At 42.1% G+C, this 24,041-nt stretch overlaps 1 protein-coding gene across 3 annotated transcripts in view; it reads right to left on the bottom strand.

The window, feature by feature from the left end:
• LOC140191299 (cAMP-dependent protein kinase catalytic subunit alpha-like) overlaps window positions 1-24,041 on the bottom strand; it is a 221,446-nt gene that overhangs the window by 37,308 nt on the left and 160,097 nt on the right. For all 3 annotated transcript variants that reach the window (XM_072248576.1, XM_072248575.1, XM_072248577.1), the window contains exons 3-4: window positions 9,808-9,936; window positions 6,784-6,882 (exon numbers count right to left, since the gene is read on the bottom strand). In XM_072248576.1, the coding sequence (XP_072104677.1) occupies window positions 6,784-6,882; window positions 9,808-9,936 (228 nt within the window). The remainder of the gene's footprint in view (window positions 1-6,783; window positions 6,883-9,807; window positions 9,937-24,041) is intronic.

Here is a 24,041-nt window from a genome sequence, read left to right as displayed (position 1 = left end):
CAACTTACTCCAAGATCAGTCTAACACTTCCCTCCCACATAACCCTCCAGTTTTCTTTCATCCGCGTGCCTATCTAAGAACCCCTTAAATGTCCGTAATGTATCTGCCTCTACCACCACTCTATCAGCACATTCTATGCACCCACCACTCTCTGTGTGGAGGGAAAATACTACCTCTTTCATCACCCCTGTACTTTCCTCCAATCATCTTAAAATTATGCCTTCTTGTATTGCCATTTTCACATGGGAAAAAGACACTGACTGTCCACTCTATCTATTCTGCCTATTATCTTTGTAACACCCTGGTTAAGATTTTTTACTGGCATGCTGTATGTATTTCATTTTAGCAGTTCTGAAAGAGCAGTCCATTCTGCTTTCAGCCTGTTTGGGTTTGTGCTGAGATAAAGGGCTTTATTGTTCAATTTAGGAATGTGGTGTCGGCCAATCAGGATGGTGGAATTGGGAGAAGGTTCTAGAGAACGCTGGAGAGGTTTTTTGTGAGGGACAGTGGTGTAGGTGGAGGTGGGAGCTGGGAGAAGACAGGAGGGAAGATGGCTGAGGATGCCTTCCCAGTGGCACAAGGCGCTTCGTGTAGATGAATGGCTTCAAGGAGGAAGGACCAGTACTCCGTGGGAGAGCCTGTTTGTTCGTGATGGATTTCGACTGACATTCAGGAGGTGGTGTGTGTTTTCACGCAGACTTAGGGTCCAGTGCGAGTTACAGACAACCTCAAGATGAGCTCCAACTTAAGTGCACATTTGATTGCTTAATTATAATGAGCCCTTTTTGTGTTTTTTTTTCTTTTCTTTATTAACTCTTTGGTTAGCATTCATAAATATACTTTCTTTATAATTGTGTGCATTATTATTTTTTTCCAACAGCCCATCACAGGAGGCAGTAAACAGTAAATCACACAGCATTCACACAAAGCGGGCTGTGGGTGGGTGAGACATCCCAACCTCATGGGCTTGGCAGGACCAAAGTCGTATACACCCTAGATGTATGGAGCCTGTAAAAGGGTGGTTTCTTTACTGCAGAGCCCAGTGGCAGTTAGCGAGGGGCTAATGAGCTGATGAGCTGCATTTCCTGAGGTGCCCTGTAAAATGGGGTTTCATCTTCAACACCTCCATCAAGTCAAGGTGCCATTATAGCACAGCAGTTGATTAGGGCATTGGATTTCCGAGTACAATTCCAGGGCCGCCTGCGAGGAGTTTGGGTGTTCTCCCTGTTACCGCCTGGGTTTCCTTCGGGGGCTCTGATTTCCTCCCACAGTTCAAAGACTTACCAGTTAGTAACATTAATTGGTGATTGTAAATTATCGTGCGATTAGGCTAGGGTTAAATAGGTGGGTTGCTGGGCAGTGCAGCTCAGCTCACTGGGCCCTTTGAGCCTGCTACAAACTGTATCTTTAAGTAATAAATAATTAAGCTCTCATCCTCCTTCGCTCCAAAGAGAAGCAAACTAGCTTGTTCAACCTTTCCTCATAGGCAGAATCCTGATAAATTTCAGTATACTCTCTCTAAAGCTTCCACATCCTTATAATGAAGCAAACAGAACTGAAGACAATACTCCAAGTCACAAACAGGAGAAGATCTGCAGATGCTGGAAATCGAAGTAATACACACAAAATGCTGCAGGAATTCAGCAGGCCAGTCAGTATCTATGGAAAGGAGTAAAATGGCAACTGTTTACTCTTTTCTGTAAATGCTGCCTGGCCAGCTGAGTTCCTCCAGCATTTTGTACGTATTACAATACTCCAAAGTATACAGATTATTTGATCAAATCATCGCACAAGGCAGTGCAAGAGAAAGTCAATAACAGAAGACAGTATATACACGCTGGCTACTTTTAGTACCTCCTATACATAATAAAGTGGTCCCCTGAGTGTGTGTTTGTGTCTTCTGCTGTTGTACCCCATCCACTGCATCGTATCATATAAGAAGTCTGTTTAATAGTCTTATAACAGTGGGGCTGAAGCTGTGGTACCCTGAGGCTTTTGTACCCTCTGCCCAATGGGAGGCATCTTTGATTATATTGACTATTTTACTGAGGCAGAAAGATGTAAAGACATGGTCCACAGAGAGTAAGCTGGCTTTCCATGATGTGATGAGCTGTGCCCACAACTCTCTGCAATTTCTTATAATCTCACGCAATACGGTTGTCATACCAACCTGTGATGCATCTGTCTAGGATGCTTTCTGTGGTGCATTGATAAAAATTGGTGGGAGTCAACAGGGACTTTGCTTTTGAGGAAGTAGAGGTTCTGATGAACTTTCTTGGCCATGGTGTTTATGTGGTTGGACCAGGTCAGCTATTAGTGATGTTTATTCCCGGGAACATGAACCCCAAGCCATCTCCAAGTCAGCACCACTAATGTAAACAGTAGTTTGTGCATTGTCCCAATACTTAAAATCAATGACCGGCTCTGTCATGTTGTTGACACTGAGGCAAAGGTTGTTATCATGACAGGTTTCCTTTCACTTTCCTGTAATCTGACTCAATTATTCAAGATATGTTCGACTGGAGTGGTGTCATCTGTGGATGGAGTGAGAGCAGAATCTGGCCATGCAGTCATGAGTGTATAGGGTGGAAAGTAGGGAGCTGAGAATGCAGCCCAGTGGGGCACCGGTGTCGAGAATGATTATGGTGGAGGTATTGCTGTCTATCCTTACTAATCGTGGTCTGTTGGTCAGGATGTGTCAAGGATTCAGAGGAGTATTGAGTCCCAGGCTTGGGAGAGGAGTTTATTTGGAAATATAGTATTGAAGCCAAGGATAGAGTCAATAAAGAGTAGTCTGACAGTATCCACATAATCTAAATGCTCCGGAGATTTATATGTAGGGCCAGGGAGATAGTCCCACCATGGACCTGTTTCAGCAATAGTTGAATTTCCATAACTATCTTCACAGAGCATTTCATGATGGTGGATGACAGTAACACTAGGCGGTAGTCATTAAGACATTAAAACCTTATGTTTTTAGGGATACTGAGATGGTGGTGGTGTTCTTAAAGCAGGTAGGAACCTCAAATTGAAGTACAGAGTAGTTAAAAATGTCTACAAATACCCCCGTCAGCTGATCTGTAGAGGATCTAAGGACATGGGCAGGGACACATTTAGCCAGATGCTTTAATTGTTTGGACATAGCTTTTATAGATTCATAGAATATATCCATTTCATTTAATCCGAGTACTTGTCAGCAAGATGGTGCCAGTGACCAACAGTGAAATTTTGCAGACAGCTCAGAAAACTGCTAGATACTTGATGTACTTCTTCTGAACTTTCTCTTTTAAGGATATACTTTTGACCCTACATAACAAACTGGCACTTTTATAATCTCCTGGGGGAATTGGAGAACTAGACTCTTCAAAAGTGCAGGTACGGCCAGGGTGGTCATTGCTGGGGCTGAACGATGCGTTGAGGCCTGATAGCGGAAAACAAACCTGTGGTCGGCTCCATTACTCTGTGCTGATTAAAATCATCAAGAATGAGAGCGGAAAACAAACAGACGTTCAGCAATATCTACCTGTGTTTGATCAGTCTCCCTCTCTTCTCGCTAATACTGTTGAGTGGGAGGTGCAGGATTCTTTGGTCCCACACTACCAGGTTCAGGAGCAGTTGCTGCCTTGCCGCCATCAGCTCCTGGACGGGCTTCACTCACTTCAGCGACTTACTTTCTGGGTCTCTGCAGTTCATGGTCCAAGTGCTATTTGCTTTTTCTTACCATTTGTGTGATTTGGGACTCTCTTTGTGGACCAGTTCAGAGCACTAGTTGCTTGCAGTTACTATTTGCATGGTGTTTTATTCCTCTGCACATAGGATGTCCAGTGTTTTGTTTTTAAATGGGTTCCTTTTTGATAGGCATGATGTTTTTCTTTTCTGCAGATTGGGTGTTTGATAGCCTTCTTCTTCATATAGGTTCTTTAGGGTTTCTTTGTTTCGTGGTTGTCTGTGAGGAGATGAACCTCAAGGCTGTATAATATATACATACTAAAAGTGTACTTTGAACTTTTAACTTTAATTTGTCCCCTTTTGCAAGTTGGATATGTGGTGCAGCATCACGTCAGACTTAGCACCACATGGACTGAACAGATCATATCAGAGGGATGAGAGAGGATCTTATAGAAACATATATAATTATGAAAGGGATAGGTAAGACAGAGGCAGGAAAACTTGTTCCCACTAGTGAGTGAGACTAGAAATAGGGAGCATAGCCTCAACATCTGAAGCAATAGATTCTAGATAGAAATTAGGAGAAACTGTTTATCCTAGAGAGTAATGAATCTGTGGAATTCTCTGCTAGAGAAGCAGTATGTATCAGAAAGATACAGTTAGATTGATTTTTGCATAGCAGGGGAATTAGAGTTTTGGCGAAAAGGCAAGTATGTGTATCTAAATCCATGGCCAGATCAGGCATGATATTATTAAAGAGCTGAACAAGTTTGATGGGCCAGATGGCTGACTCCTGCTCCTATTTCTTACCAGGCATGGTGCACTGCAGACTGACATCAAGAATAGGGAACCAAATCTGGGAGTTTGCCAGAGCAAACATCATCATATCTATACTGTCCTAAAGGACTCAGGTGAGTGACAGGATAGGGATGTTTTCTCAACAAGGCTGATTCAAAGGCATGAAACCGTGAGCACTATGGCTGCCATATTATACTGGCAAATGACAAGAGCCCACAAATCTACTTGTTCTTCAGTGAAGCCAAGATGAACCAGATCTTTCTCCACAGTCCAATGTCTAGATGAATTCTCTGACGCAGCACTAAGCAGCAAATTGGGAGAGTCAGCAGAGATCCTGGGGTGTGGGCGTTGCGAGCCAAAGTGATTGCTAGCTCCACGAAGAGGACAGTCCATACGTGAAATGACAATTCAGTGGAAATAGGCTCTGTGTTGGAGGGCATGGCCGTACTTCTTGACCTGAGATATGGGACCTGCCTCCAACATTGGATTTGTGCAATCAGTATCACCACTCTTACACACCCATGGAATGAAAGCCTCAGCAGCTACTGGAAGAGCTGGAAAAAGACACATAATCCATTGTAGCACACCCTTTACACTTCTGAAGATGTTTTACAGGTCTGTAGTTGATTGGGATGTTGCCTATTCATATTTCCCAACATCAGCAAAATGTCCTTTTTAATTAACAAGAAAAGCAACAAACTAATGCAGTGTGCTCCTTCTTGAAGTGAGACAGTTCCACAACTACCATAATTTGGAGTCCAAAGCTCCATACGACATGGGGAGAAATGGACATTCCACAATGGTGAAAAATTTTGTATGATATGATCCAAGGAGGAAGGTTTGTATGCAATGGGAATCTCAACCATAAATGCCTACTCCAACTTTGCAAATGGCTTGATTTCACCTATAATTGATTGTTAGTGTGATTCATCCAATGTAAAGTAGAAAGTAAATAAAACAATATTACTGGATTAAATTTTATGGCCAGGTATTTATAGACTATCTTTGCTGTAAAGTACCTACAAACATGCTTTACTGCATGAGATCTAACCAAGTTCTTAATGTCATACTTAGCTACAGTATGATTTGAGGCAATTTAAAAATTATTATTCTTGCTTTCAAATGTATTTTTCCCTCTACCTCTTTCTACTTATTCTCAAAAGAGTTGCAACCTAGCAACTCTTTTAAGTAGTTATGCAATTCCAATTGCTCTTTATTTGTAAATCACCTATGCTTAACCACACAACAAAAGAGATCCTTGTCTTAAGTAGCTTAGGTTCTAAATTCTCATCTCTCTCATCCCTCCTCCCTTAAGATACCACTGAAAATCAATCCCCCTCATCAAGTTCCTTCCCAATAACCTAAGTGGCTTTGAGTCAAACTCAGTTTGGCAACACTTCAGATTTCTGGTATCTAATTTTTATCTCCTTAAATTACTGTTATAGATTCTGCAGGACAGAAGAGATATTAAACCAATGCACTCTGATAGTGCAACGTGATCATAATCACTTCTGCTAGGCCTGTTTCCGTGCTGTAATTGTTGTATGGTTATATGGTTATAATCACTTGAAGAAAAACATAGAAAAACAAGTGGCTGGTCAATATTCTGTAACCAACCAATAAATCTATTTATTATTGCTTGTGGAATACAACTGGCTTATAATTGGTGTTAGTGTAAAAGCACGACAATTAATGTTCCCTCTAAGGTGTGCGCGCACACATCTTTTGCTACTAGTGCACAAAGGAATTTAAACTGTGTACAAAAGGTTGTCATCCTCGGCTTCATTGATGTGTTAAGTAAGTTTCAAGATCATATATAATCACATTTCCTTTTCTGGTTTCTGATGCGGACGGTGTTGACAACGTAGAGTTTGCAATGATTTGTTTGCAAATTTTAGAACTGGCTTATTTATACTGTTTTTATAGAAGAAGTTATTTAGTGCGTACATGTTGTTGTCACTGGGCAAAAAAATTGCACAGCACAAGATTTTTGCGCACACTGGTCATTACAAATTAAAGGGAGCATTAATATCAATCACTGTAATTGTAAAAATATTTAAATCATTGTAGTAAATGATTGAAATGATTTCAGTGTGAATGGGACTCTATTTCTTCTTATCACATGGTAATTTCTCTATTCCTTTCTTCAGTACCATGGAAACCTGAGCATGTCTGAAGGCCTTTGTAGCAGTCCTCCATTGTAATTGTTCTCGTCCCTTTGTTTATTCCAACTGTCATCCCACAGAAGCCTAAATTTATCAGCACAAAAGAGAATTAGGAAAGCAGCGTGGTTTCCACGTAACACTCAACACCCACCTTGAATGAAAATACCAGTTGCACCAGAAAAGGGAACTTGACAGCCTGTAGAATCCTTTTCTCATTGAGCGTGTGCTCGATCTGTTTCAGTTTTACCACCTTGGTGACAAAGAAAAGCAAAGACCAGATTAGCTATAAAACAGAACTATTTCTGCTATATTTAGATGTGATAAGTTTATGAGGGGAAAAATGCACTCCCTACCTCATTTACCAGATCAGAAGACAGCGTAGCTGGGCAGACGAGCATATCCATTTGGCAGATAACCTTTTGAGCTATTTTATTCCAATTCTATTAAAACTCAGCTCTAGGCATGAATGACAAACTATTGTCATCCGACTGCACGTATATCACAAGCAGGTTTAATATCACAGGCGTATGTTGTGAATTTTGCAGCAGAGGTACACTACAATATATAGCAATAAAAACTATAAATTACATCAAGTTTATATAAAATAATAAATTAAATGCTGAATTGGACTCTTAAGAACACAACTACCAACACCATGGGTCTCTTAAATCTTCCTTTTTTTTATACAGAAAATTTACATTATTGGGGCAAATCACTTTGGCTTCCTGTCATGTTAAAAAAAATCTATGCCTGTTCATGGCCTTTAGGATGTCTGTGTTTATATAACATACATTCGAAACAGCTTTATGTATGTATGCCCCATATTTAGATCATGAATAAGTCGTATGTGAATTTATGCCGTGTTTTGAACCTTGGATCTGTTTGAGAATTCATTACAATTTGCTATGAGAAGTAGGAATTCCTACTTCAGCCAAAAGAGATGGAGACAGGCCTGGAGATGTATATACTGTATCAGTCAGTCTGTTTCCTGTATACTGCACAGTCAATCCTCATAAAACCTCACACATTCCTCCCCAAATGCAATTTCCCATCTTGTTGTGATGAATCTACTTGCTACTGAAGTGCTTTAATGAAAATTACACGCAGTTATATAGCTCAAACCTAGGTCATGCGCTTTCATTTTCAGTACAGCATGAAGTAAATACAACTATTTTCCAATAATTTTAAAATGCAAAGCACAATGCTCCATTGTGTACACAGAATCAACTCAATTCTGCACAATCTTGGAAGCTTGCTTTGTAATTCATCATCTAGCTCACTGGAATTCAGAAGAATGAGGAGATCTCATTGAAACCTATGGAATGCCGAAAGGCCTCGATAAAGTAGATTTGAGAGGATGGAGGGGGAGTCTAAGACCAGCGGACACAGCCTCAAAATAAAGGGATTTTTTTTTAGTCAGAGGGTGGTGAATCTTTGGAATTCATTGTCACAGTTGGCTGTGGAAGCCAAGTCATTGGGTATATTTAAGGCAGAGGTTGATATATTCTTGATTAGTCAGGGCATGGAGGGACACAGGGAGAAGGTAGGAGACGGGGCTGAGAAGGAAGTGAATCAGCCATGATGAAACGGCAGAGCAGACTCGAATTGAATTGACTTTATTTCTTACATCCTTTACATAATGAGGGGTAAAAATCTTTACGTTACATCTCCATCTAAATGTGTAACGTGCAATCATAGTAATTTATAATAATTTATAATAAATAGAACAGTCAATGTAATATACAGTACACTCAAATCAGCGTGAGTTAATCAGTCTGATGGCCTGGTGGAAGAAGCTGTCCCGGAGCCTGTTGGTTGTGCCTTTTATGCTGCGGTACCGTTTCCTGGATGGTAGCAGCTGGCATAGATTGTGGTCGGGGTGACTCGAATCCCCAGTGATCCTACGGGCCCTTTTTACACACCTGTCTTTGTAAATGTCGTGAATCATGAGAAGTTCACAACTACAGATACACTGGGCTGTCCGCACCACTCTCTGCAGAGTCCTGCGATTAAGGGAGGTAGAGTTCCCACACCAGGCAGTGATGCAGCCAGTCAGAATGCTCTCAATTGTGCCCCTGTAGAAAGTTCTTAGGATTTGGGGGCCCATACCAAACTTCACTGTCTGAGATGAAACAGGCGCGGCTGTGCCTTTTTCACCAGACAGCTGGTGTACAGACCATGTGAGGTTTTCGGTGATGTGGATGCCGAGGAAGTTAAAGCTGTTTACCCTCTCAACCCCAGATCCACTGATGGGCCAAACAGCCTAATTCCACTCCTATGTCTTATGGTCTAGCACAATCCCTCAGTACTTCAGCATTCTTTTTTCCTTTATACTTTCCTCATTTTGTCTTACTGATCCTCTCACCTGCCTATCCGTCAATTATGAACACGTTCTTTTTCAGTTATGCCTTTCTCAGTGTTGGTATTCAGTTTTATACCGGACACGGAGCGTGAGAAAGTACAGAAACTGCTCTGCTCCTCAATTTCATGCTAATATCAATACTTATCATGTACACTGCCAATTACATGATATATATATCAAAAGAACAACTTAACAAAAGACTCAATGTCATTTCTCTGAGAAGTGTAGCAGAGGAAATCTTCTAAAGCTCTGATTTCTCACCAGGCAGACAACTTAACAGATAAGCATGTCTCTTACACCTTTTCTAACTAAACCAGACCAATGACAGGATACTGAGCTAACTTTGAGACCTTCGTGCACTTACGCTGCTGCAATGCAATGGTCCCAGTAAATAAACAAGTATGTAATAATTGCTCCCAATATGAAGCTGGATAAAAAGAATTATTTGAAGAACACAATAACTGGTATTTGTGGATGAATGGTAGGTTATGGTCTATTCTTAGGAGTTATCTTTAACTCCTTGAAGAGTAAAATAAAATTATTGGCCCATGAGCGTGTAGAGCACTTGTAGTTTCTAATGTCTGTGAATCCAATTCACAAAAAACTGATTATTCTACTTTGTCTCCACAATTTATTTGGAGATTCTTTTGATATGAATTGTGCCTGCGTTACTAATGACCTCAACCTAACAATAGCGTTTGTTTGTTAGTGGAGACACTGGATGAACATACAGACCATTAAACTGAAATCTCCCTGGCTATAAATGCTCCAGTTCTTTGAGATAATGAAACAAAGTAAATTCAATCAATTCACCTTATGTTTCTCCAGTATCTTCATTGCATAATACTGCTTTGTAGCTTTGTGTTTCACCAGCATCACTCTGCCAAAGGACCCTGTACCAAGTGTTTTTGTTCTTTCAAAGTCATCCAAACTTGCAGTGTTCTGCAACATAAGCAAAGTCCATCAGTGACACTATGAAGTCTATTGCTCATTGTTACACCAGCATTCCACTCATGCTCTGTTCATGATCCTCTGTATAATGGGCCCACTAGTTGGGTGTTATGACTTAGAAACAATGCTGACAATGTTAGAAGTGAAACATTTTACTGAAACATTTAACACATATACAACACAACCATTTATCAACTTTGAGAATACCAGACACTTTCAGTCTGGAAATTACACCTTTTGTTAAAAAAAAAATGTGCAGTAAATTTGAAAATGTAGCTGTAGGGATTCTCGGGATTTCGTTTCCAGAGCCAGAAGTAGTGTTGAGAAAGGGAATAATCATGTAAAGTATTAAAAGAAAAAGATAAAAGATTGCCCATCAGTGATATTGATTACGAGAGCAGCAAATTCATGTGGATCAGCAAGACCTGGTGGCCTCAAATATATTGTCAGCATATGGTGGCTGCAAATATGGGTGCGAGTTTGCATGTCGAGAGATATTTAGAGAGAAAAGGCAAGTCTACACTCAGATGGAGGCATATTCACTGAGTTTGAGTAAATGCTGAGAATAGAGGCTGAGGGAGGAAAGCAAATATCACATCGGGAACAATTTAAAAAATTAATGAAGTGTGTGTAAAAATATATTGACAAAATCTGCAGGAACAAGCTGTCTTATTCTTATTGGTCGTGCGTTGTTTTTTTATTAATCCTGTTCATTAATCGAATCTCCGACTTTATCCGCTCAGGGGATCTCCCATCCACGGCTACCAACCTTATAGTTCCCACACCCCGCACTTCCCGTTTCTACCTCCTACGCAAGATCCACAAACCTGCCTGTCCTGGCCGACCTATTGTCTCAGCTTGCTCCTGCCCCACCGAACTCATTTCTGCATACCTCGACACTGTTTTATCACCCCTTGTTCAATCCCTTCCGACCTATGTTTGTGACACTTCTCACGCTCTTAAACTTTTCGATGATTTTAAGTTCCCTGGCCCTCACCGCTTTATTTTCACCATGGATGTCCGGTCCCTATATACTTCCATCCCCCATCAGAAAGGTCTCAAAGCTCTACGCTTCTTTTTGGATTCCAGACCTAATCAGTTCCCCTCTACCACCACTCTGCTCCGTCTAGCGGAATTAGTCCTTACTCTTAAAAATTTCTCCTTTGGCTCCTCCCACTTCCTCCAAACTAAAGGTGTAGCTATGGGCACCCGTATGGGTCCTAGCTATGCCTGCCTTTTTGTTGGGTTTGTGGAACAATCTATGTTCCGTGCCTATTCTGGTATCTGTCCCCCACTTTTCCTTCGCTACATCGACGACTGCATTGGTGCTGCTTCCTGCACGCATGCAGAACTCGTTGACTTTATTAACTTTGCCTCCAACTTTCACCCTGCCCTCAAGTTTACCTGGTCCATTTCCGACACCTCCTTCCCCTTTCTAGATCTTTCTGTCTCTGTCTCTGGAGACAGCTTATCCACTGATGTCTACTATAAGCCTACTGACTCTCACAGCTATCTGGACTATTCCTCTTCTCAGCCTGTCTCTTGCAAAAACGCCATCCCCTTCTCGCAATTCCTCCGTCTCCGCCGCATCTGCTCTCAGGATGAGGCTTTTCATTCTAGGACAAGGAAGATGTCTTCATTTTTTAAAGAAAGGGGCTTCCCTTCCTCCACTATCAACTCTGCTCTTAAACGCATCTCCCCCATTTCACGTACATCTGCTCTCACTCCACCCTCCCGCCACCCCACTAGGAATAGGGTTCCCCTGGTCCTCACCTACCACCCCACCAGCCTCCGGGTCCAACATATTATTCTCCGTAACTTCCGCCACTTCCAACGGGATCCCACCACTAAGCACATCGTTCCCTCCCCCCGCCTCTGCATTCCGCAGGGATCGCTCCCTACACAACTCCCTTGTCCATTCGTCCCCCCATCCCTCCCCACTGATCTCCCTCCTGGCACTTATCCGTGTAAGCGGAACAAGTGCTACACATGCCCTTACACTTCCTCCCTTACCACCATTCAGGGCCCCAAACAGTCCTTCCAGGTGAGGCAACACTTCACCTGTGAGTCGACTGGGGTGATATACTGCGTCCGGTGCTCCCGATGTGGCCTTTTATATATTGGTGAGACCCGACGCAGACTGGGAGACCGCTTTGCTGAACATCTACGCTCTGTCCGCCAGAGAAAGCAGGATCTCCCAGTGGCCACACATTTTAATTCCACATCCCATTCCCATTCTGACATGTCTATCCACGGCCTCCTCTACTGTAAAGATGAAGCCACACTCAGGTTGGAGGAACAACACCTTATATTCCATCTGGGTAGCCTCCAACCTGATGGCATGAACATCGACTTCTCTAACTTCCGCTAGGCCCCACCTCCCCCTCGTACCCCATCTGTTACTTATTTTTATGCACACATTCTTTCTCTCACTCTCCTTTTTCTCCCTCTGTCCCTCTGAATATACCTCTTGCCCATCCTCTGGGTCCCCCCCCCCGTCTTTCTTCCCGGACCTCCTGTCCCATGATCCTCTCGTATCCCCTTTTGCCTATCACCTGTCCAGCTCTTGGCTCCATCCCTCCCCCTCCTGTCTTCTCCTATCATTTTGGATCTCCCCCTCCCCTTCCAACTTTCAAATCCCTTACTCACTCTTCCTTCAGTTAGTCCTGACGAAGGGTCTCGGCCTGAAACGTCGACTGCACCTCTTCCTACAGATGCTGCCTGGCCTGCTGCGTTCACCAGCAACTTTGATGTGTGTTGCATTAATCGAATCATTTGTTGTCTAGATGCACCAGCAGATGGCGCTGCTCTGCATCAATACGTAGCTTACTGTTTTCATGTCCTCAACTTTTTTAGACTTTAATTAAAGAAAAATGGGTTTGAAATGGTTTTGCTTACTGAAATAACATCTAAAGGAACCAATTTTCCTTTCATATATGCCTCACTAAATCTCTTCACTGATACAAAGAGCTGAGCACCAGCTCATGGAATCAGATTTTCAAAGCACAGAAAAAGGCCATTCAGCCACCATGTTTGAACCAAGCATTTTGACCATCTACACTAATCTCACTTGCCCACATTAGAACTGCATCCTTCAATTGCTCTGAAATTATTCAGGATTCCCCTACAGCAACATACTAAAAGCCCAACCATTTGCCTAAACCCTTTTGTTACCAATGGAGCCTTTACTTCCTCTTTCGGTCATTTTGCATTCAAGAATAGGGGCTAAAAGACAGTCAGAATACAAGGACATCAAGGAGTACGGGAAGAGAAGGAGAATGTAGTGATGAGGACAAAGTTGGATTAGCCAAGATCATATCAAAAGGGAGAGCAGGCTTCATGGGACTACTGGCCTACTCTTGCTTCTGAAGTTCCTAGTTAGTGAAACCCGGCCAACCTTGTTCCTCCCTAGTGAATCTTATAGTGGACATTATATGGCCTGCATAAGAGACATTCATTTAATGAGTTCACTGTTTACAGGGTCTTAAACCTAATCTTAAGACTCATCATGAGAATGGAAAACCACCATCCTCCCTTGAACTGCTTGAAGTGAATCCCAGCCTCAGTAACAGCGTTCACCCCAAATCCTCTTGCACATTTTTGTCATATTTCACTACACTCCTCAAACCTCTCCCTCAGAAGAACATTTATTCTGAAATATTTGTTCCTCATTTTGTAGTCTCCATAAATCTATGATTATAATCAAGGAAGTTTTTTTATCTGACTGTTTCCCTAATTCTTTCATCCTCTCACCCTCAAATACACTTCTCAGCTCATATCCTAAGTCTGCCCTGAGGGAGGAAGTGGCTAAGGTGGGTAAATGGTTCTCACTTACTTAGACCTGCACTTCTCTACTCTAGCTAGCTTCCTTATTCAATGCAGCATCCCTACAATTGTCTATCCCCCCAGCAATTTGATTCTGCCTCCTGGTCCTGAAATAATGCATTACCTTTTATCACTTTAAGGACCACTAATAATTCACCTGCTTTTGGCTGTTAAAAAAACTGATGTCTGTCATCCTAATGCCATTTGAGAAAACTTCAAAACTATTGCAAAATTTAACAGTACCATTTGAAAAAAAGGGGTATTAGGTTTTCTTATGTAATACCATGCTGCTGCAGAAACAGTGGGTCATACTAAAAAGCTCTAATTGAATTTCACACAGGTTCTAGCACCCAGGCATACAGTTGTGACATCGCCAGCCAGCTCTCAAAGGCATTTGTGCATATGTTACTAGTTCTCTCCCAGCCGTTGGGGTTTACTTTCAATCAACGTAGCCTGAGTATTCCTGACAACACACATAAAAGTTGCTGGTGGACGCAGCAGGCCAGGCAGCATCTCTAGGAAGAGGTGCAGTCGACGTTTCAGGCCAAGACTCTTCGTCAGGACTAACTGAAGGAAGAGTGAGTAAGGGATTTGAAAGTTGGAGCTCTTTCAAATCCCTTACTCACTCTTCCTATCCCAATCCATGCTTTTTAGATCCTTTCTTATTTCTTCAAATTTGGCCTTCTTCCAGTTAAGAACCTCAACCCTAGGACCAGATCTATCCTTGTCCATGATCAAGTTGAAACTAATGGTGTTATGATCACTGGAACCAAAGTGCTCCCCTACACAGACTTCCATCACTTGTCCTAACTCGTTTCCTAACAGGAGATCCAATATTGCATCCCCTCTAGTTGGTCCCTCTATATATTGATTTAGAAAACTTTCCTGAACACATTTTACAAACTCTAAACCATCTAGACCCCTAACAGTATGGGAGTCCCAATCAATATATGGAAAATTAAAATCCCCTACCACCACAACTTCATGTTTCCTGCAGTTGCCTGCTATCTCTCTGCAGATTTGCTCTTCCAATTCTCGTTGACTATTGGGTGGTCTGTAATACAATCCCACTAATGTGGCCATACCTTTCCTGTTTCTCAGCTCCACCCATAAGGACTCAGTAGACAAGCCCTCTAATCTGTCCTGCCTGAGCACTGCTGTAATATTTTCCCTAACAAGCAATGCTACTCCCCCACCTTTCATTCCTCTGCCTCGATCACATCTGAAATATCGGAACCCTGGAATATTAAGCTGCCAGTCCTGCCCCTCCTGTAGCCAAGTTTCACTAATTGCTGTAACGTCATAATTCCACGTGTCAATCCATGCCCTCAACTCATCCGCCTTCCCCGCAATACTCCTAGCATTGAAATATATACACCTCAGAAGATTTTTACCACCACTCACAACCTTTCTATTAGCAGATTTGCTTGAACTTTTAACATCATTTATTTTCACCCCAGCCACACTGTCAGCTCTGGCACTCTGGTTCCCATCCCCCTGCAAATCTAGTTTAAAGCCTCCCCAATAGCACTAACAAACCTCCCTGAAAGGATATTGGTCCCCCTGTAGTTCAAGTGTAACCCGTCTCTCTTGTACAGGTCCAATTACCAGTTAAATATGGTGTTGGAGGGGAGGGTAATTTTAAAGCTTTCCATCTTCCCCTCTGCTGAATCAGAGCTCTGAGTTAATGAATCTCGGGTGGGTTTAGTCTTATGATTGTTCTTCCCCCAAAAAAAACATGCCTTCTTCGAAATGCAACCAAAAACTGAGGTAGGTTTGCAGAAAGGTTTTGGTAGAAAGAGAGACAGAATGACTTAAGGAGAGAATTTGAGATACCTTTACTGCTAAAGATGAACAAAGGAAGTAAAGACTGGAGAAAAAAAGCGTCATCCATCACCATCTCAGAGAAGAGTTGCTGATGAGCAAAGATTTGGGCTAACTGTCTGGCTACAAAACAAGTGGGAAGGACTAGCTTCAGTTACAGCTTTGTGATGAAAGTGGTTATTAATCATCCAAATTAAGCACCATCTACTCCTTTGTCACTCCTCTAATAAATAATGTAACATATTTTTAGCAGTTCTGTGGCCCTGTAGTCAGTGCTTGCCAGGCAAAGCCTATCAAGGTTTACAGACATGACTAATAGGAAGCTTTGTTGATGCTGTAGCATGACTCAGTCTCAGGCACTGTATAATTAATAAACCATTTAAGATGGTCTATTGGTTAATCACAGGCAGAGAATAAACATCAGGCCACTTATCTACAGTGCCAAGAGGTTGAGCCAGGTAACAGAAATATTATTGTTATAAACTTATTCATGTCTATCATTTTCTTCTCGTTTTGCTTGACTTTCTTGAGCAGCTACCATTCCACAAATACAGGCTCATATTCACCATTAACCTGTAACGCCGATAGTCACTGGACCTGGCCACAAGGCATCTTTTTTCTGAAAATAACACTTGCATTGCTGTAACTACAATGTTATGATCACTGACTAACTTCAGACCAAAACTATTGAGAACAGCATTTATTTGCACATATGGGTCCACTGTCTATTTTTTGCTGACATTTTTTGAATATCTACTTTAGTCATTTTGTTGCCTTTGCTGTAAATCAACTCCTCTGGTTTATCTTAAAATACTTTTGCTCAGGGTATTTTCCTACCTGCTTATTAACTCACCATACACTATATCCTGTTGGGTTCCTTCAACAAAATATTCTATTCTTATCCTCTGTAATAGGCTTAACTGTGTTAGTTTCTATTTCCATCTCACTTCCAAATTTTCTTAATACTCTCAGCTCCATGTTTTTAGTGATTTGACATTAAGTCAGAAATAACTTGTATTTGAACAGAACCATTTGCATTTATAGAAAGTACCAAAGCACATTACAGCTGATGAAGCAGTGCACATAGTAAGAAAACAGGAAAGCAATATGAAGTTATTCAAAGAAAAATATTAACAAACCTCTACCGACAAAAAGAACAAATCTCGCAAACCCCAAACCCCCAACACTCTCCCTTGCACTAAAAAACTAACAGATCACTCCACACAGAAAACGGCAACAAGAACAGCAAACCCCAAGTCCCTAACGGCCTCCCTCGCACACAAAAAACTTACAAATCACTCCAATCGGCAATAAGAGCCGGTGAAAACACTCAATGCAAAATAAAACATAGAATTGTAAGAGACCAATTTGAAATACAGTAGGTTTAAGCTCTAGTCCACAGTCAAATCCATAAATCGCAGAACTTTGGTAACATCCTCCAACAGCATCGAGGAGAGCAACCACTTGAACACGGAGGCCTTCCGCGATCCATCGCACATGGACGCCTTATCCAGCAGCAGCAAGAGATCATCACAGTGGCAAGAGGCTGGCAGTCAGCACCGAACACTTGCTCTCCTCCACATTTGCCTCCATGTTTCAATCTTCCTCGACGCTTTAATCACAGAGAAATGGAGTCAATCATGGGCTCTGAGCTTTTTCGCCTCAAGGCCACTTGCACTCATGCTCGCTCTCCCCTCCTGGAACTTTCTTGGAGACAACAGAGCATTAGATCACTCAATCAATCTCCAAACTGTGAGTCACAGGCTCAAGCAGTTCCAGAAACATATTTAAGATAAAAAGAAGATGTAGAAGAAGTGAAATAAGCAGATCCCTGGACTATCTGAAAGATGTCACCTGGGGAAGAATTATTTGCTGGTACCATCTTAACTTCACTTGCCCCATCACTGAACTGTTCCACAACCTTTGGACTCACTTTCAAAGACTCTTCATCTCATGTTCTAAATATTTATTGCTTATTATTATTATTCTTTTGCATTTGCACAGTTCGTTGACTTTTGCATGCTGGTTGAACAGCCAGGTTGGTGTAATCTTTCGCTGATTCTATTGTGGTTATTATTTAATTATGGATAAATTAAGTATGCCCACAAGAAAAATAACCTCAGTTTTGTGCTTCTCACAAAGCCACACTGACTATACTTAATCAAACTATATTTCTCCAAAAGCTCATCAAACCTGTCTTTAAGAATCCTCTCAAATAGTTTTCCCTCCACTGACATAAGACTCGATGGTCTATAATTCCACAGGTTATCCCTATTACCTTTCTTGAACAAAGAAAATAACATTTGTCACCTTTCAATCATCTGGTACCAGTCTGGCCAGTGAAGATGCAAGGATCATTGTCAAAGACACAGCAATCTCTTCCCTGTTTTCATAGTAAATCTGGGGTACATGCCATTTGAGGGACTTATTGATCATATTCTTCAAAAGTTCCAGTCTATCCTCTTTTCTAAAGTCATCATCTTCCTCAATAACAGTCTCCTCTATGCTGACTTCACATTCATCAAGCTCGCTCTCACTGCTGAGTACTGAAGCAAAGTATTCATTAACGACATCCCCACCTCCTCTACCTCCAAACACATTTCTTCTTTTATCTCTGATCAGTCCTATGCTCACACTTGTCTTCCTCCTGTTCTTTTTGCACATGTAGGACACCTTAATCTCACTTGCCAAGGCCTTCTCGTACTCCCCTTCTGGCTCTCCTAAGTCCATTCTTAAGCTCTTTCCTGGCTACCTTGTAGCTCTTTAGAGCCATGTCTGATCCTTGCTTTCTAAATCTTAAGTATGCTCTTTCCTTCTCAGCTAGATGTTCTACATTTCTTGTCATCCATAGTTCCTTCACTCTACCATTTTCTCCTGCTTCAATTGGACAAATCTATCCAGAACCCCATGCCCCATGCAAGTGCTCCCTAAACAACCTCCACATTTTGTTGTGCTTTTCCCTTAGTACATCCATTCTGGATATATACTAAATAACAACATAATTCACCCTCCTCCAATGAACCGGACCTGCTGGCATCGAGATTCATCGTCACCGAGGAAGACGTTAGAAGGGCCTTCCTGAAGATAAATCCAAGGAAGGCGATGGGCCCAGATGGCATCCCAGGACGGGTTCTCCAGGCCTGTGCAAGTGAGCTAGCTGGAGTGTTTGCTGACATCTTCAACTGCTCCTTGCTTCAGTCTAAGATCCCCTCGTGTTTTAAGAAGGCAACGATAATCCCAGTGCCGAAGAACAGCAAGGTGGCATACCTGAATGACTATCGAACCGTGGCTCTGACATCAATTACTATGAGGTGCTTTGAGCGATTGGTTATGGCACACATCAACCACAGCCTACCAGTCAACCTCAACGCTTTGCAATTCGCCTACCGGAGCAACAGGTCAATGGCAGATGCCATCTCTCTGACTCTACATTCCTCCTTAGAACAGCTGGAGAATAAAGATGCATATGTAAGGCTCCTTTTCATTGACTACAGCTCTGCCTTTAATGTCATCATTCCAAATAAATTGATTCCTAAGCTCCGGAACCTGGGCCTTAGCACTCAGATCTGCAACTGGATCTTCAACTTCCTCACAGACAGGACCCAGGCTGTGAAAATAGGGGACAAGCTCTCCTCTACAATCACTCTGAGCACCGGTGCCCCACAAGGCTGTGTACTCAGCCCCCTGCTGTACTCACTGTACACCCATGATTGTGTAGCCAAGTTTCCATCAAACTCAATATATAAGTTGGCTGATGACACAACAATTGTAGGCCGTAACTCAAGTAATAATGAGTTTGAGTACAGAGAGGAAATTAAGAACCTGGTGGCATGGTGCGAAGACAATAACCTATCCCTCAACGTCAGCAAGGCAAAGGAATTGGTTGTTGACTTCAGAAGGAGTAGCGGACTGCACGACCCAATTTACATCGGTGGTGCGCAAGTGGAACAGGTCAAAAGCTTTAAGTTCCCTGGGGTCAATATCACAAATGACCTGACTTGGTCCAACCAAGCAGAGTTCAAGGCCAAGAAGGCCCACCAGCGCCTTTACTTACTGAGAAAACTAAAGAAATTTGACCTGTCCCCTAAAACCCTCACTAATTTTTATAGATGCACCGTAGAAAGCATTCTTCTAGGGTGCATCACAACCTGGTATGGAAGTTGTTCTGTCCAAGACTGAAAGAAGCTGCAGAAGAATGTGAACACGGTGCAGCACATCACACAAATCAATCTTCCATCCGTGGACTCACTTTATACCGCACGCTGTCGGAGCAGTGTTGCCAGGATAATCAAGGACATGACCCACCCAGCCAACAGACTTTTCGTCCCTCTTCCCTCCGGGAGAAGGTTCAGGAGCTTGAAGACTCGTATGGCCAGATTTGGGAACAGCTTCTTTCCAACTGTGATAAGACCGCTGAATGGATCCTGACCCGGATCTGGGCCGTACCCTCCAAATATCCGGACCTGCCTCTTGGTTTTTTTGCACTATCTTACTTACCATTTTTCTACTTTCTATTTATGATTTATAATTTAAATTTTTAATACTTACTAATTTTAATTATTTTTAATATCTTTAATATTTAATATTTGTAATCCAGGGAGTGTGAAGTGCAGAATCAAATATCGCTGTGATGATTGTACGTTCTAGTACCAATTGTTTGGCGACAATAAAGTATAAAGTATAAATACTTCTCCATACTGATTCTTATCCCTGTCCAAGGCTATGGTAGTAATCATCTCCGAAATGCTTATCCACTGCTACCAGGTTTACTGCCTAGAACCAGATCCAGCATGGCCTCTCCTCTAGTCAGCCTGTGTACATATTGTGTCAGAAGTCCTTTCTGGATACACCCAACAAATTCCACCCCATCTAAACCTTTTGCACTGAGGAGGTGCTAATCAAAATTAGGGAAGTTGAAGTCACCCACAAACCGGATTGGCAATGCTCACAACCTGTTTTAACATGGCAATATGATCAGAAGTGATTTCCAGGTCCTCCTACACTACCTCAATCATTGCTAGAACATCTCAGGCACCTCTCTTTCACCATGCAGTTACAAAGAATGTGAGTGCTCCACATAGGGTTCAGCAGTTAACATAACTGATGCATTTATAGCCTGGGGAGAGAAAGTAGATGGAAGACGGTCATAGCTACTGTTTGGAAAAGTGGAGGCAGAGGAGATAATAATTGGCTACATAAAAATGACACCGAGATAAGGCAAATAGGTATGATCTATTTTTCCTCGGACTAGAGATTAAAACAGGCACATGGAATTCACAAATTGAGGCAGAATCCCTGTTGCATTTGAAGTACCCCAGTGAGTATTTAACTATAAAGAGAGAAATACAAAGTGGAAATTTATTTATAGCTTCCTGGACTATAAATTTCCATGATTTTTGATTGTTCCAGTACTGTACCAATACTGTACCTCTTTCAGAGGTATTAATCTCAGTTGAGAAGCTGCAGCAGAACCTTATTTACCTACTTCCTTGAATTCGGGTGAATGGTAAATGCCCCGTGGTAATCACCAATTTGGGAGTTCTCAGGAGCACCAGCAAACATTCCTCTCTCAACCAACACCTTCTGATGATTCATTTTGTTTTGTATGGGAAATGACACAATTGCACCAGCATTCTGCAATTAAAGTGTTTGCATAAAATATTTTATGGTTTGATGTGACTGTTACTAAATACAAGTCTTAACATACACAAAGTAGAAACTTTCCAGTTGGCCATAAAACTGGGTGTAACTTGTGGAAAATGGGTGGTGAATAATTCCATTAGATTTCCAATTTGACTAGTCTGTATTGAAAACAGGTAACAATTCATCAAACTGAAAATTCAGGTAGTAATGATATTTATGGATGCTATTTTTAAAAAAATCACATTTATGTGTTCAGTTCATTAAGAACCTATAACATGTGTGCATGTATTTGGTAAAGAATTTATTTCAAAGAAATATACTTAAGAAGGCTTTTCCATATGATTTGTGGTGATAAGGTTTCTTCTGATCCCATTACCATTCTGCTTCAACTTGTTTAGTCTAGTGTTTCAAGATTGCCACCTTTGATATTACAGTTATAAAGTAATACAGGACGGAAACTGGTCCTGTGGCCCTGCTGGTCCAGGGGAACTATACTATTTATTTATTGATTGACATACAGTGTGATATAGGCCCTTTGAGCCACACTGCCCAGCAATCCCCCAATTTAAACCTATCCTAAGTTAACCTACCAACCGGTACGTCTGGACCGTGGGAGGAAACCAGAGCAGACAGAGGGAACTCACTGGATCACGGGGAGAAAATACAAACTCCTTACAGGTGGCAGCGGGAACAGAACCCAGACCACGTGTACAGTAAAGTGTTGTGCTAACCACTATGCTACCACGCTACCCCATGATTTATTGATTGCAATTATATCTCCCTCGACTGCTTACTGTAGACATTCATTCCTGTTACTCACTACACTCTGATCTCTCAGGTCACTTATAAATCTCTCTCCTAACTTGAATTATGTGCCCTCACTCTTAGATCCCCTAAACCTGGGGAAAAGGCTACGACCTTATCCACACCCTTCACGATTGTATAAATTTTTGTCAGGTCACCCCTGATTCTCTTACTCTCCAAGGGGTAATGTTCCAGAGTGGCCAACCTCTCCCTATAACTCAGACCCTCTTGTCAATGTAGCATCTTTATAAATCTCTTCTGCACTCTCTCCAGCTTGACACTGTCATTCCTATAACAGGATGACCAAAACTGTACATAATTATCCAAGTGCAGCTTCCCGATGACTTATATAAGTACAACATAATGTCCCTACTTCTGAATGCGATGCTGTGAGTGATTAATACTGAGTCAGTAGGCTTTCATTTCCAATGAAAGGCATATCTGGGTGCAGCAAAAGCTGGTGATAATCACATGTCAGCACCTCTGAAGGAAGAGCCAATCTAGAATTTATAAGGTTAGCAGGAAGGAGCTTAAGAATGAAATTAGGAGAGCCAGAAGGGGCCATGAGAAGGCCTTGGCGGGCAGGATAAAAGAAAACCCCAAGGCATTCTACAAGTAAGTGAAAAGCAAGAGGATAAGACATGAGAGAATAGGACCAATCAAGTGTGACAGTGGAAAAGTGTGTATGGAACCGGAGGAAATAGCAGAGGTACTTAATGAATACTTTGCTTCAGTATTCACTATGGAAAAGGATCTTGGTGATTGTAGTGCAGACTTGCAGCAGACTGAAAAGCTTGAGCATGTAGATATTAAGAAAGAGGATGTGCTGGTGCTTTTGGAAAGCATCAAGTTGGATAAGTTGCCGGGACCGGATGAGATATACCCAAGGCTAATGTGGGAGGTGAGGGAGGAGATTGCTGAGCCTCTGGCAATGATCTTTGCATCATGAATGGGAACGGGGGAGGTTCCGGAGGATTGGAGGGTGGCAGATGTTGTTCCCTTATTCAAGAAAGGGAGTAGAGATAGCCCAGGAAATTATAGACCAGTAAGTCTTACTTCAGTGGTTGGTAAGTTGATGAAAAGGATCCTGAGAGGCAGGATTTATGAATATTTGGAGAGCCATAATATGATTAGGAATAGTCAGCACAGCTTTGTCAAAGGCAGGTCATGCCTTACGAGCCTGATTGAATTTATTGAGGATGTGACTAAACAAGTTGATGAAGGTAGAGCATTAGATCTGTTCTGGGACCCCTTTCTCTTCATGATTTTTATAAATGACCTGGGTGAGGAAGTGCAGGGATGGGTCAGTAAATTTGCTGATGGTACAAAGGCTGGGGGGTGTTGTGGATAGCGTGGAGGGCTGTCAGAGGTTACCGCAGGATATCGATAGGATATAAAACTGGGCCAAGAAGTGGCAGATGGAGTTCAACCCAGATAAGTGTGAGTTGCTTCATTTTGGTAGGTCAACTATGACGGCAGAATATAGTATTAATAGTAAGACTCTTGGCAGTGTGGAGGATCGGAGGGATCTTGGGGTCTGAGTCCATAGGACAATCAAAGCTCTTGCGCAGGTTGACTCTGTGGTTAAGAAGGCATATGGTGCATTGGCCATCATCAACCATAGGATTGAGTTTAAGAACTGAAAGGTAATGTTACAGCTATATAGGAACTTGGTCAGACCCCACTTGGAGTATTGTGCTCAGTTCTGATGACTTCACTACAGGAAGGATGTGGAAACTATGGACAGGGTGCAGAGGAGATTTACAAGGATGTTGCCCGGATTGGGGAGCATGCCTTATGAGAATAGGTGGAATAAACTCGGCCCTTTCTCCTTGGAGCGGCAGAGGATGAGAGGTGACCTGATAGAGGTGTATAAGATGATGAGAGGCATTGATCATGTGGATTGTCAGAGGCTGTTACCCTGGGCTGAAATAGCTGACACGACAGGGCACAGTTTTAAGGTGCTTGGAAGTAGGTACAGAGGAGATGTCAGGGGTAAG

This window comes from Mobula birostris, chromosome 32 (assembly GCF_030028105.1).
Source record: "Mobula birostris isolate sMobBir1 chromosome 32, sMobBir1.hap1, whole genome shotgun sequence".
Classification (NCBI taxonomy): domain Eukaryota; kingdom Metazoa; phylum Chordata; class Chondrichthyes; order Myliobatiformes; family Myliobatidae; genus Mobula; species Mobula birostris.
Note: the sequence above shows the minus strand (reverse complement) of the source record. Positions and strands in the feature narration are given on the sequence as shown.